Genomic DNA, 16029 nt, shown 5'->3' with positions numbered 1-16029 from the left:
TGCTCTTTGTGAATTTGCTTTTTTTCCCCCAGAATTTCCACAACATATAACATGGATTCTACTTGTGATTTGCAGTTATGGACATTAAACCTGGATGTCCACCATTTTTAACTAACAGTTCCAGTTAGTGCTCATGGTTTAGAAATGTTTTATACAGAAGCCATAAGAGCCAGGAGACATTCTTTACTCCTATTATGAGTATTGTGCATTGTACTTCACTCCATCATCACATCCATAATCACATAATAGCATGCTCAGGCTAATTATGTGCTTTACACAACATTTTATAGCATATTTACAAGTGGGAGCCAGTCCCTAGAGAGGTACAGCTGAAGCCTCTGTAAAAACACATTTGACATTTCAGTTAGAGCATTTTTTTTTCTCAATGCGATTCAGTCAGGTTCTGTCTCCGTGCAGCATTACAGCCTGGCAGAATGGTTGTTTAATCATGAGTGTGGACCCCCAGGACAGCAGCAGCGTAATGAACTGGCTGGCTGGGGTCACCTTTAGAGGAGAGACGAGGCAGGAAAAAACACATCACTTATACTGAGCACTCACATTTCCTTGCAGAGGACGCCGATACGCTGGTTTTCTGAGCTGCTTCGCTCCTTGGACAGACTGAGCTCCTCCTGGTATTTGGAGTTTTGCTGTTTCAACGCCTCAAGCTGGAGGGAGAGCAGACACAGATGGAGGCACCAAGTTATTATATCCACACTTACAACCTTGTTACGCTCAAGCCCCATTTAGACTGGATTTATTTCTCTAAGGGAAATGGGCTGATTTTAACTTCACCTGTGTTGGTCAGTGATTTTCTCATCTGAAGCACTCATGAGCAGATTTCATCTGAGATATAATTACAGCTGCAGTTACCTGAAGTTTATTACACTCGTGTTTGGTCCTTGTGTGATTTAAATCTCGTCCACAGCGACGTTCTTGAATCTTAAAGTGGCTGACTGAGCTGTTTTCTGCAGGAACAGCTGCTTGTCCTCACACTTTATCAGCTCAGTGTGAAATTAGATTTCTGCATGAAAATTAGACATTTATTCACAAATCTGGAAACATTCCAACGCCAATATACCAGCTACTAGGCTGAAAATTAAAGCCATCAGTAGAATGTGAGATCTAGCGCTGATATTTTCCTTAAAGACCTGTGCTTTTATTTATTTTATTACATGTGTTTGTTTACCTTTTTTTAAGCCACTAGTAGAATTTCCTAGTTGCAGTGTACCCATAGATATACCAACAACTATGACTGGATTACTCTGACACTGAAGAAAACTTACAGATGTAATGATTCTCCTCTGGCGGTAGAATTTCAACATAAATGTACGGACTTTTATTTGAGACACACATCAGAGATAACGATGGAGCTGTAAGTTATTTTGTGTTTGTGTGTCCTGAATTGGAATAAAACAGAATAAAATGGGCGCATTAAGGCACACCCAAAAAGAAGCCTTCAAAACACAAAGTGACTCGTCATGACTACGAGAAGGACTTAGATTTTTTTTTTTTTTTGAGGACTTTTGTTTGTTGTTTTATTTTTTTGTGCAGTGCAGTAGAGGCAGACACAAAATGAAACTGTGTCCCAACCATTTGGACATTTTAACTTCAACACTCTCTCTCTTTTGTTTCGGCTGTGTCCTGGTGAATGTGCATCGCTGTGACCAACAATATCCCAGAGTTAAAATGTAAACAATGAAACTCCTGAGGAGCACAGTGAAAATGTCTTTCCCCATGTCCCCCTGTTAATACTCATCCTATCCACATGGAAGCTACTTTTACAGCTTTTTGAAACTTGTCGTATGCTATAGCCTACACTAAAAGTATCTTAACCTCTTACTGCTGCCTTGATTTTGATTGTTAAAATCTGTCACTGATATGTCCTCCACCTCAGCTGTAGTCCACCTTTAAACAGTCCCATGTAACAGTCAGCAGCATGTTGAACAGATTGACTCTTTTTGTCTAATTGTGTTTTTATTTCTCTTCTAAACAACTCAACCAGCAACTCTATCGATTATTTTCATCATTCATACATTTTCTGATTGTTTTATTCATAAACTAATTACCGATTATAAAACGTCAGCCAAAGTCAGTAATTTGCTAATTTTGTCTGACCAACAGTCCAACTGTGATCCAACTGCATATGTGGATATTAACAACACATGGACTTGTCCCTCCAAAACAAAAACACTGTGCCTGAAATGTGTGTTTACCTTCACATAAATAAAGACATTTCCACCATAATTTAAGGCAGAAAAGGAAATCGGTGCACAAAAAAAATCACAAGAATGCAGAAAATTCTTGAGGAAGTTAAAATCCCCTGCTTGATGTGCCAAACCCACCCCAGTGTTCAAACTAAATCCACACCCATGGCAGTTTAAATTCAGCTGGGGACCTTTGCTGCACCTCTTTCTGCCTCATTTCAACCAATTGCTTGAGCTCTGCAACACAACACATGCATACATTCGCCACAGTGTCCCTAATACAAGCATCTGCTTCCAAGGAGAAGCTGCTGTGAGAGAAGAGAAATTCTGGGTCATTAGGAGTGAAACCGAGGGTGATACTTAAAATACACAACCCTTAGATATCCCTGACGAGCCAGAAGACAGCAGCATGAGCTAAAGCCACGTGAAACTAAAAATAAAAGCCCCAGAAACAGCCGCTCTTTTAACTTCACCTTAAGCAAACTTTGTGCCTCTCATTTGAGTCGGACGTCTGGGATTCCAAACACGTCTGAAATCACTCGTGACACTTCAAAGAGCTTGTCAGACACGTGCAGCATCGTGATAGCAGCAGCTTTAGGATGGCTATGGTCAATAATTAATTAACAACAGTGAAGTCAATGCCCTTGCTTCAGCTGGCATCACAGACGCCATGCGTAGTATGTTTCTGTTTGCACATTAACACATCAGGTGTGAGCATGGGGTGAGTTTTTTAACGCTCAGTGTGAGATCTAGTCTGCAGAGCATGCACACGCAAACACATAAACATACATGAACGCACACAAACATGCAGAGTGTCTATCTCTTCAAGTTCAATTATCTGAGGGGTTGCAGGCAGAGGCTTGACGGGAAACAAAGCAATGATAAACAAAACAATAATTTACACTAAGACTCCTGCTTACAGTGACAATGAATTGCTACTGTGCAGGCATGTGACTGCAACACCTCTCAGTGTGAGTCCTGTGCTAAATAGCAAAACAGACATCCTACCTGATAGTGAGGCGAGTAGATGCTGCTGGAGTAACCCTGATGCAGGGCAGCTATGTCCATACCTACACAGCTAAGCACTGCCGGATTTGTCAACTCTGTCTACCTGCTAAACGGCAGCAGTGTTGTTACTGTGCCTCTGCTCTCGCGCTCTCTGTAACACGCAGAGTCGAACACCAGCTGGGCATCAATAAACCATCAGCTCTTGTCCCCCACTGTGCACGGCTGTGAGAGGGAAATGGAGAGCGTGTCGCCTGAGCAGCCCCTCTCTCTCTCTCTCTGTCTCTCTCTCGCTCTCTGACAGCCAAGCACTGACATTATGTAAGCTGGAGTAAGCTCCTCCCCAGCCTTAACCCCACCACCTTCCTGCAGCTCACAATCTTGTTTGCTCACAACATATGTACACTCACTCCTCAGAAGGCTGTGCCGTTCATTCATAGTTTAGAGCTCAAATGGAAGAATCAGCCAGTTACTGCACCAAGGTCTGATCAAAACAACTAACCACTTCGGACGACCACTATTTTTTTAATTGGTTAATCTATTAACCACTTTATTGATTAGTCAATTAATCAAACAGAATTTTCATNCGGATATGCCTGTACCGTCCAGTAATGCTGCATTATACGTTCATGTCTGTCCAGATTTGTATGATATTTGTGATAAAAACTTTGAAGGAATTTAATAGATGAAGATCCAATATCATTAAAACAGTATCTGACCAAATGTGACATATGGTCACAATCTTTCCTTCTGTTCCTGAGCTATGGTGTTCATTAACCAGAAAAGTGTTTTTGCAGGACATTATGGAAACATTTTATCTCTTTGTCCTCCACATTTATTCTATATAGAATTTCTAAAATGTCTGTTTCTTTAGAATGAAGCCTGTCATCACATCTGAGCAAATTTTCTTTATCAGTCTGCACATTCAGTTCAGATATTTTAACATGTGATTTACAGATATGGCATATTGGATTACCGGTAGTGTAACAGTGATTCGTGTGGACTCCCGTATGGTTTTCCTGCTGCTGTTACTTTTTAACGTAGCTAGAAGGACACCTGGAGTGCGCAGTCCTTCAACAAGGCTGACTATTAATCTTACAAATTTGAAGGCAGTGATCCGGATCTGCACCAAAATTTAAACACTCTACCCCTCCAACAAGATTCATGAATTTTAACCTGGTAGTTTTGTGTAATCCTGCTTACAGACAAACAAATGAAAACATTCCATTAACTCTGATGTAGAGTTACAGTGACAGGATGCAAAGCAGTTGTGTGCTCACACAAACGGCGCGTGTTGACAGCAGCTCACAGTGAAAGTCCTATTTTTTCTTGTTGGTGAAAAATGGTCAAACCTGTGATTAAAAGGCCATAATAAGATCTGAAACCATCACACCTCTATGGATTTTAAGGACCTGTGAGTGATTTTCTCTCATGAGCAGAAAATGTATACCTGAAAATTTAACACGATGGAAATTCTATATTTTGAGGTTTTATCGCTCATCCCCTCTTGTTAGTATCAGGTAGCCAAAAACATTGAGTGTGACTTAAAACCTTTGGCTTTTGTCTGAGGAAGTCACGAATCCCGTATTTATATATATATATGATCTGTTGCAATAAAGATCTCTGATGGACACGTGCTCTTTGTGAATTTGCTTTTTTCCCCCAGAATTTCCACAACATATAACATGGATTCTACTTGTGATTTGCAGTTATGGACATTAAACCTGGATGTCCACCATTTTTAACTAACAGTTCCAGTTAGTGCTCATGGTTTAGAAATGTTTTATACAGAAGCCATAAGAGCCAGGAGACATTCTTTACTCCTATTATGAGTATTGTGCATTGTACTTCACTCCATCATCACATCCATAATCACATAATAGCATGCTCAGGCTAATTATGTGCTTTACACAACATTTTATAGCATATTTACAAGTGGGAGCCAGTCCCTAGAGAGGTACAGCTGAAGCCTCTGTAAAAACACATTTGACATTTCAGTTAGAGCATTTTTTTTTCTCAATGCGATTCAGTCAGGTTCTGTCTCCGTGCAGCATTACAGCCTGGCAGAATGGTTGTTTAATCATGAGTGTGGACCCCCAGGACAGCAGCAGCGTAATGAACTGGCTGGCTGGGGTCACCTTTAGAGGAGAGACGAGGCAGGAAAAAACACATCACTTATACTGAGCACTCACATTTCCTTGCAGAGGACGCCGATACGCTGGTTTTCTGAGCTGCTTCGCTCCTTGGACAGACTGAGCTCCTCCTGGTATTTGGAGTTTTGCTGTTTCAACGCCTCAAGCTGGAGGGAGAGCAGACACAGATGGAGGCACCAAGTTATTATATCCACACTTACAACCTTGTTACGCTCAAGCCCCATTTAGACTGGATTTATTTCTCTAAGGGAAATGGGCTGATTTTAACTTCACCTGTGTTGGTCAGTGATTTTCTCATCTGAAGCACTCATGAGCAGATTTCATCTGAGATATAATTACAGCTGCAGTTACCTGAAGTTTATTACACTCGTGTTTGGTCCTTGTGTGATTTAAATCTCGTCCACAGCGACGTTCTTGAATCTTAAAGTGGCTGACTGAGCTGTTTTCTGCAGGAACAGCTGCTTGTCCTCACACTTTATCAGCTCAGTGTGAAATTAGATTTCTGCATGAAAATTAGACATTTATTCACAAATCTGGAAACATTCCAACGCCAATATACCAGCTACTAGGCTGAAAATTAAAGCCATCAGTAGAATGTGAGATCTAGCGCTGATATTTTCCTTAAAGACCTGTGCTTTTATTTATTTTATTACATGTGTTTGTTTACCTTTTTTTAAGCCACTAGTAGAATTTCCTAGTTGCAGTGTACCCATAGATATACCAACAACTATGACTGGATTACTCTGACACTGAAGAAAACTTACAGATGTAATGATTCTCCTCTGGCGGTAGAATTTCAACATAAATGTACGGACTTTTATTTGAGACACACATCAGAGATAACGATGGAGCTGTAAGTTATTTTGTGTTTGTGTGTCCTGAATTGGAATAAAACAGAATAAAATGGGCGCATTAAGGCACACCCAAAAAGAAGCCTTCAAAACACAAAGTGACTCGTCATGACTANTTTAATTGGTTAATCTATTAACCACTTTATTAATTAGTCAATTAATCAAACAGAATTTTCATTTCCTCCAAAAAAGCAAAATCACCATTCAATTGTACCCTTAAACACTAAGCAGTTTTTGAATGTGTTTTTGCTTCTGTTACATTTTTATTTACTGTGCTGTGCACTGGTAAAAAGAAAAAAAAGGTCTAGGGGCGTCACTATAGCTGACCTGATTGAGCTGGTGTCCCATGTATAGGGGCTATAGCTCCCAATGCAGCAGTCATGGGTTCGAGTCCCGCTGATGACCCTTTGCTGGAGGTCCTTCCTCCATTTCTACCCCCACTTTCCTGTCTCTCTCTCTGTCCTATCTAATAAAGGCACAAAAGGCCAAAAAATATCTTTTAAATAAAAGTCCAGGTGAAAATCAAAGTGGAAATTTTAAAAAACTGTGGAAATCTGGCAGTGCCCAAATATTTTTTTTTTAAAAAAAGCCCAACTACAAACAGCAAATATCTTAAAAAACAATTATTCTTTAGCTGTAGCCAGAGAACCCAGAGAACCCAGAGAGAACCCACGCTGCACGGGGAGAACATGAAAACTCCACGCAGAAAGATCCCGGGATGCGAACTAGGGATCTTCTAGCTGCGGGGCAATGATGCTAACCACCGAGCGACCTTGCAGCCCCAGTTAAAGACATTTTTAATTTTGCAATCCTTATAATAAACATATATTAACATATAATAAACACAATTTGTCTTTTAAACAGCAATAATACAGCAAATATCTGTATATTGATTTTTTTTAAAAACTTAAAAACAGTAAAAAACTAAAAACAAAAAACAAAAAAATATGGTCAAACATTGTAAATTTTTTTGTTTTTAGGAAATATTTAAATGAGCATAGAAAGACACAGAAAGAAGTAATTATGATAAAATATTGAGATTTTAAGCTTGGATTTGACAAATGTCCCAACAGCCTTTCAAACCCACCTGTGGGGTTTAGATGGTTAAATTAATTTTATTTTAACAAGCTGTATGTCATTGTACACAAGCGCACACACAAGTTTTTAGATTGATGTGCAATACTGTCGCGTTGAACTGGCAACTTGGCAAATCAAAAGCAAGGCGCACTATTTAGGTCAATAGTGCAACTGCAAAAGAAATCCAAGATTTTAACAGAAAAATCTGTAAATGAGAGCAGTTTTATTGGGAATTCAGCTGTATTAAAATACAGTACATGTGAGCACAGAATGTAGTGAACAGATGTAAAGCGCCTCCTGTGGGTTTCTCTTCAGTTGTTTGTACATTGTCTTGTGCTGCAGTGGTTTGCCACCGAAACTCAGCACAGTGTGCGCACTCCCTTTTTTGTTCTGTGAAAACTTGAAATATTCCCAGACTTTCAAAGCCTTTAGGTCTTTTTAAACTTTTAGTCTAAACAGAGTTGGACTCTGCAGCAGCTGCCATTGTCTAAAACTGTAGCGCACCTGACTAATGACTGGAGCCAAAAACAAGTGACGTCACGATGCAGCAATTACACAGTGACATGGAGAAAAACATTTGTTACAGTAAATTAAAGTCCTTTAGAAAGAAATTATAAAACCACACATTGGGTTGAAATATTGATGTTAACACATTTTCAGCATCGTTGACTATGCCCGCTGATTGCAGCAGCCCTACAGCCATTCACAGTTCTAGTCTCCCGCACTCTTTCACCGATGCTTTACAGCAACTGTACACAGAGGGTCCAACCACAACCTGCAACTAACCAATATTTTCATGATCAGTTAAGGTCTCTGCAGTCATGTATGGATGAAAAAAACACTCAGATGTTGTTGTTGTTTGCTACCTGAGGCTGTGGTGTACAAGGTTGTGGAAAACAAATGCGCCTACATGTAGACTTCAACATACAGGTTAGGTTATTACTCATCAAGCTCTACACGGTGAAGCACCTGAGCTCATAGATGAAATGTGTCCATACACTTAGTTTAAGGATACTTCCTAATGTGACTGCTATGTATCTATCATTCATGCTGTGGCAGACGAGGAGTAACGAGCACAAGCTTCCTGCAGCTTTTACATGATCATTTGAAGCGTATGTTTTCTGAAATCTACAAACTGAGATCTACATTCAGGAATACTTGCCGGCTGATAAATGATTTAATATATTCATCCACCAAGATGAAACGCCTTGTCCAACACAATACTGTCTTTTCATACAATTGTCAAGGGAATTTGAAGTAAACTCTTGAAATGTCAATTCTTTTTTAAGTGTATTAGGCATGTTTCCATCAGCCACTTTGGAGCATTAACAATTTGATGCAGTTTTGCTGATTTGCAGAAAATCCACCAAACCTGCGCTGATGTACTGTGTATTACTGTCATCAACCTCTTTCTGTTTACTATCTAATAAAACAGAAAGGCTTACGGAATGACAGTTATATGAAGGCTAAAAAACAGAAAGCACATTCAAGTTCTGTCTCTATCTTGCGTTCTACTCCAACAGATCTACTTCAGGAGATTCAAAAGTCATCTGACAACTACCTCTAGTCAACTTTCTGCTTAATGAAGCCATCCAGGGTTGCAAATAGTCATCATTTTCATTAGTGATTAGTTTGTCACTATTTAAGTTCACTTTGTTACTTCAATAATATTTAGTTTTGGTCAGGGGAAATTTACATATCATAGCAGCTCAAAAGACATAAACAAAAGGAGAAAAAGTGATGAGATACAAGCTATAAACAAGACAAAATACACAAGAATACAAATTAAATAATTAATTAACTAACAAGTAATTGATTACCAAGAGTATTAATTTCCTGTTAATCAGTCAGTTGAACCGCTAATTAGAGCCAGAAACTATAAAAACAGAAGAGTTGTCAGATGTTTAACTTTCCAACAGTTCTTGAACTATTTCTGTGTGACATGCAGCTCTGTAGAGACACTTAAATGACTCTAAGCTTAAAATCATATTTCATCAGTAATGCTTTTTTTAGATGGCTCAATGAAAAAAATCTGGGATTTTTTGACTGAACTGCAGGCTGTGTTTACACAGAGCAGACAGAGAACAGAATAGAATAGAATAGAATGTCCTTTATTAGACCCACAAGGGGAAATTTACAATGTCACAGCAGCAATGTGACCGTAAGAAAAGCAAGCAAACAACTATAAATTAAAAAGGCGACTATAAATTAAAGAGGAAATAAGCACAGGAATACATTATTCCAAGTGCCTACTTGGAATAAGTCCTTGTACATGCTGATTCCAGTTAGTTTTTTTTTGGTTGTTGTTTTGTTTTTTTTGGGTTTTTTTTTTTTTTTTTTTACCATTTTTGTTAAATAAATAGTCTAAGAAAGTCAACTTTCTTCTTCTTCTTCTTCTTCTTTTTTTTTAAATAATTCAAGTACAGCTAATTAAATCTGCCAGCAACAGTCACCAGTTCAGTCAGCAAAATCAACAGCTTGAAATGAGAAGCTGCTTTTGTCTACTTTGATATGAACTCCTAGAACTGGTTAAAATGTAAAGTGTAATTCTGCTAACATTATCAACGTAAACTGAAAACAGCATAGCAGGCATAGCAACTGTAAGTAAGTAAGGGGCAACAGAATATAGCAAGACCAAGGAATATAATACAGCTGATAACATGACATCATGGTGATTTCAGTGACTTCTGTTGTAGAAAAATACGTCCTCACATACTTCCTCTGAAGACCTGTGCTCACCTGCATCTCAACTCATAAATGAATCAACCAATCAACCAACTGTCTGACAGTCCAACAAGAGAGAGGCCGATCTCAAGTCAGCCGTTCATTAAGTAAATGGTCCATAAGTAAATGCAATGTTCTGTCCAGCCTCTCTCTCTCTCTCTCTCTCTCTCTCACACACACACACACACACACACACTCTGACATGTGCTGTATTACATCACAGCCTACATCATCATCATCATGGGTGAGCGGAGAGAGGAGGCAGCTGTAAGAGCGTCCCTGCTGAATCATTGCTCCACAACATGCGTTCCTCCGTGGACTCACAGGTTCTGCTCACTCTGTTGTAGCTACAAAAACATTTTCAATTTTTGATTGCAATCGTGTTTTGCTGAGTCGTTCTGCTGGGCCATCATTATTATTCATGAAGGCACCCTCCAAACACATGTGCCGGTAGATGCACTACCAGCCCTGTTTGTAATGTATTTATATACAATGCCTTTAATAATGAATGCATCTAAACTAAATGAAAAAAACAAACACTAAAAGCTTTAAGAGTTAACACAGCTGGTATTCTGCTTGGGTTTACATTTCTGCAATAATAATAAAGCAATTAAAATTATGCAACTCCACAATTATAGCAAAATGTATAAATAACAAAGAAGGCATGAAACATGTGTAATTTATGAAAACAGAAAAACACCAAAATTACTCCATTACACAATCAGTGCCAGAAACTACAAGAAAAACAAGTGAAGAAGAGAACAATGTCAGACTTTCAACCTCCCGATGGTCTTTAAACTAACTATGGGTGGCGTATAGTTCCATCGAGAAACCAAATCTAAGCTTAAAATTGTGATATTTTATCAAAATGACTTATTTCTACATGTCTAATTTTGAAATCACAAAAAAAAGAAAGTTTGCACAAGATTCTGTAAAAAGCAAAAACTTCTGTGCTACTTCACACAACCATGAGGCCATTAGTGACTCAACGGCAACCAACAGTCGAGTGACAAAAACTCAGGGCCTGAAAGCTGAGCTGAATGCTTTGTTCACACCAAGCAGACAGAAGACAAGTATAGAAACAAATGAAAAATGTAGGTCGTAAAATATCTGTAGTATGTAGACAGTAAATAATATGACAAGAGTTTAAAAAAATGCCAGAAACTTCTTGAAATTAAGCAGATATAGACATTTTAAAGTGTGTATCACTTATTTTGTCAGCAATTAACCAATGACAATGTTATTTTTGCATTTATTTATTTTATATATCAGCGATCCCTCCTCATGACTCCTAAAGTTCCCCTTAAGTAAATGTATTAGTTTGTATTCTCAAAGCTCAGCATGTCTTCTTGCAGTTTGCCACAAGCCTTTAATTATCAAAATTAGATTTTTTTTCTGTCAGTCACTTATTTATACATCTATTGCCTATGAATTATTTGAACATGTGTATAAATGCGCTATAATACACTGCAAAGAGTCAGCATCTTTGTGTTGTTATAAAGTTGAACACAGCTATGTTGCCCTGTTCATTTTTGAACTGTTAAGTTACAGAATTACAGTTGAAGTTGCAAAAATACTCTTTAAATCTCTCAAAGTTTCTAAAAGTTAAAGAGAAAATATTCCTCTGTGACTCTTGAGCAGCAGGAGAGCTGGGTTTTAAACATGTGCAGGAAAGGGGCTGCTGCCATGAAATGAAAAAAATAATTACTATCAAACAGAAAGCATGTTTATGTCTAATCTCCTATCCATTTCTCTCGCTATTATGAGCCTGACCATCTGGAGCTCACGGCCAGCTGCAGCCAGAGCAGAGATGAAAGTACAGTAGGCGAGGACGAGGGCACCAGAGGCTGAACCATCTACAGCAGGTGGACCATAGTGATAACAAGTGCCATGGACTGACTATGAAATGTTAAAAATATCAAGTTACAGATGGCAGTGAGAGTCAGAGAGATGTGGAGGCTGAGAGGGATGAGACACATGCGGAGATGGACCGTAGTATTTCATGCGTGGCTGATCCTGATGTGAATGCGCAACAAAAACCCTGCAGGCTAAAGATGCTGTGCTGATGTATGTGCATGTGCAAATTCTTACATCCAGCGTGCATGAAGCTCTCTGCACATGCTGGAAACGTCTACATGTTTGCATAAAATGAGCAGAAGTGGATGGAATAAACAGCGTGTTTATCTGCTTTAATGTAAGCTGCAATGGTTAGCATGTCTAACTCACAAGGAGAATCTTATCTGTTTGTAGGGTTGCAAATTATATTAAAATATGTTTGCAATTCACAGAATACTCCTGGGTGCTACTACATCATAGTGTAAGCTAACATGAGCAGAATTGGGCTTTGGGAAAGTTTACATTTACACACTCCAGTAACTGCAGCCAATGAGATATTATGACAACACACCAGTTAGAAAGAGTTTAAATATTAAGGTTAAGACCCTACAACAATATATATTGTACAAATCAACAACTAACTTGAGTCTTAACAAAGGTGTGAAAGGTGAAACGTCTTTCTTGCCTGTACCTAACAACCAAACAGGGTCATACTGAAACAAATAGCTTAGAATACATTTAACATTTTGCACTTAGGACTGAATTGTTCTAAACTGTAATATAAGAAGACACAAGTCTTTCACCTCCATGATGAACAGCTGAGGATGCTAACCAGTGCTGCCATATGTTTAATAACTATAATATTTGTAGGATGATTTAGCCCCAAATACATTCAGTAATTTTAACAACTTCTTCATGTATGACAATTTTGACACGTCATAGTATCAATTTTTTCTGTAATAGTGAAATCATACAGAGCTGATAGGGAACCAGTCTGACTGTTCACAGTGCCATAACCGTGTCAGTCGTGCATTACAGAAAACTGACTCTGGATCTGCCATTACTGAACCAAAATGTTAGCACAGATGTTGCCGCTCGCAACCTTTTGTTACTGTATTTAACAGGTTTGTCATCACGCTCAGTTTTGGTGTGGATATCCTCAAGCTTATTTTGATTCATAGTACATATGGAAATTTCGATAAGCAGACACTCAGCCTAAGGGCAATTAATCAGAGAGTATTGTGGAGGTTTAGCTAGCGACATCCATAACTAAATAAAAACATGTATACCTGTAGCTTATTTTGCTAACATACAGCAGGTCTTAGCTCCACTCAAACTCTACCTCTTTGCCCATTTTTGGATGAGCTGAGTCAGGTACTGTCAAGATGGTGAGGGCCAGAGTCACCACACTGAGCTTCAAAAACTGCTCTTAATGTAGATGTCACATAAGGGTCGTCCATCTTTGTAAAAAGTCAATGACTGGGACACATACAAGCTTTCAGCTTGTTAATCTGTGGATGTCCTCTGAACCACAGCACTTGTTGTGATGCAAATATGCCAAAAACTCAATGATTAATGCTTTTAAAAGTGAAATTGTACCATTTAACAAGAAAGAGTTCTTCTGTTTTGTGATTTGTGGCATCTATCAGCAGTGATGTTACCTTCAATCCACTTTGATCTGTCACTGCAGCTTCTGTCATCTATCAAATGAGCTGTCATCTGTCTGTACTCTCTCGGCAGCTCAAGCATGAGGCATTGTGACATTTGTGACAAATTTGGAGTCAGAGTGGCCAGAAAAGCACGCTGGCTTCAACACTGCAGTGCAGCTGGATGTACTAAGACATCCTGGTATTCTTAGCATTAATAATATAACTGATATATTATAACTCATGTGATAATATAACTTAAAACAGGACAGCACCATGTATTATATGCAGCTGTGGCTCCAGTGGTGAAGTTCATTAATCACATGGTTGGTGGTTTGATCCTTAGCGACACAATCAACCCCAAGTTGATTCTGATGACAGGTGTGCACCTTGGATAATAGTTGTCTCGCCATTTGTATGTCAGTAGGTGAATGAGAAATGCCAAGAGTCAAGCTAAGGTCAAAAGTTAAAAATCTGTTTGCATGATAAATCTTATACTGGCACACTATAAAGTAAAGTAATATGGGACACACTCTTAGCCTCAGTCTAAAACCTTCAAGTGCCTTTTTAATACTCCTTTACAAACGTCAGCTTAAAACATAAATGTAACCAACAGACAATGTTCTTAACTGACTAATGCAGCTGACTTAACCTGTAAAGCAGCTACAGCTAATAAAACGTGCCAGGGACAGTCATCATGTCAGCCAGAAAAATCAACGACTTAAAACAAGAAGCTGCTTTGGTCTGAACAGATTCAACTGCTAATTTCGATGCAAGTTCTGCCACCATTATTAATGTAAACTGAAGCAGGCATTACAACCATAAGTCAGGGCGACTGGACTTAGCTAGAGTTAGATAAAGCAAGATAATATCACCTATAACATGACAGCATAGCGATTTCAGTGACTTTTGGTATCCATGGTCTTTGGATGTAGATAAATATGACCCCACATGTTCTGAAGACATGTACTCACCTGCGTCTCCAGTGTCTTATTCTCATTGGTGAGCTGCTCCAGCGACAGCGCCGTCCTCTCTGACTTGTCAGTAGCCTGGAAAACATAATGTGGACACAATAAACATAATGTTTCACACAGCAAACTCTGCATACTCTAATACATCTATACATACATTCTAATACATTATTGACTTTCCCCTATCTATCTATCTATCTATCTATCTATCTATCTATCTATCTATCTATCTATCTATCTATCTATCTATCTATCTATCTATCTGTCTATCTAAATACAATTTGTTGCAAAAAAAAAAACAACCTCTCTAAGAAATATCTAAATAACTGTTTTTTGGTCAAGAAAGAAAAAATATTTTCATTAGTATGCAGTCAAAACAGTTGTTTTACTTTAAAATCATATTCTGAATTATTTTCTGTCATTAAAATTATATAGGAAAGGAAGTTCTTGCACACATTAGCTCTAAAAATCAATATTCTATTAATATACTGGAGAGATCAGAGATGATTAAGAATTGCAGCTAAAAAAGGAGAGACGGCACTTTGCTGTGCCAGCCTCAAGATTCTGGTGCTGATTCACTTTCTACATTCAGCTGTAATGAGTCTTAAGAAGCAGGAGTATGAAAGCTCTGGCTTTAGGGAAAGAATGAAATGCTCTCTTGTGACTGCAAACAAACTGCACTTTCAACTGGGGTCTTTTTTAGAAACATGAAAGTAGCAGAAAGAGACTCCATGTATCCACTGTTATGGCAATTTAGTACCTGGGCTTTCAGCCTGTAATGGCAAACTGTGAATGCACTCTTACCATCCTTTACTACTGCATTGTTGCACCTGCATTTACAGTGTCTGGCATGTGCAAAAACTACTAAAAGAAATGTAAGAGCATAAATACTAAATGAGAAGATCCAGACTGTTCTTGTAGCTAGAATTTGTTTAAAGGTACAGAAGGGATGAAAGGTGAAAAGTACGGCAACAACATCCATCCATCCATCCATCCATCCATCGTCTAAGCACTGCTTAATCCTCTGTGGCGTCCAGTAGGGACTGGAACCTGGGAGGACGCCAGAGAACTGGAGAGAACCCACACTGCACAGGGAGAACATGCAAACTTCCCGCAGAAAGATCCCAGGCCCAGACCGGGATCTGGCTGTGAGGTGACGGTGTTAACCACCGAGACACTGTGCAGCCCGTCAACAACATTTAAGAAGGAAATGTCTGGAAACAGTATTAAAGAGAAACGTGCAGAGCAAAGGTTCCCAACCTGGCAGCCAGTCTGAGTCATTGTGAAGTGACATTGTGGCTTTTCTAATCTTTTTTTATTATTATTGCAAAACAGTGAATAGTTTTACCTCATCCTACCTCTAAACCCTATACACCTATAATAATTGATCTCTAGTTGACCTGCTCAGAACTCACACACATATGTAACCTGTGACGAGGCGTCATGTGTGGGCACCGTGCTTATAGCAAATTAAATCAGCTTTTACTTCCAATCACATTAAAAAGATTCTGAAAACATATTTTCTTAATCACCCTCTTAATATGAGTCATGAGGTGGCACCA

The 16029-nt window shown here is 38.7% G+C and overlaps 1 protein-coding gene across 1 annotated transcript in view; it reads right to left on the bottom strand.

Moving 5' to 3' along the window:
• The window catches only part of clip1b (CAP-GLY domain containing linker protein 1b), a 52380-nt gene that overhangs the window by 14659 nt on the left and 21692 nt on the right, over positions 1-16029 (bottom strand). Inside the window, exons 15-16 of the mRNA XM_008287343.1 lie at positions 14471-14545; positions 5402-5508 (exon numbers count right to left, since the gene is read on the bottom strand). Coding sequence (XP_008285565.1) covers positions 5402-5508; positions 14471-14545 — 182 coding nt within the window. The remainder of the gene's footprint in view (positions 1-5401; positions 5509-14470; positions 14546-16029) is intronic.

Source organism: Stegastes partitus, unplaced genomic scaffold (genome assembly GCF_000690725.1).
Source record: "Stegastes partitus isolate 25-593 unplaced genomic scaffold, Stegastes_partitus-1.0.2 Scaffold496, whole genome shotgun sequence".
Taxonomy (NCBI): Eukaryota; Metazoa; Chordata; class Actinopteri; family Pomacentridae; genus Stegastes; species Stegastes partitus.
Note: the sequence above shows the minus strand (reverse complement) of the source record. Positions and strands in the feature narration are given on the sequence as shown.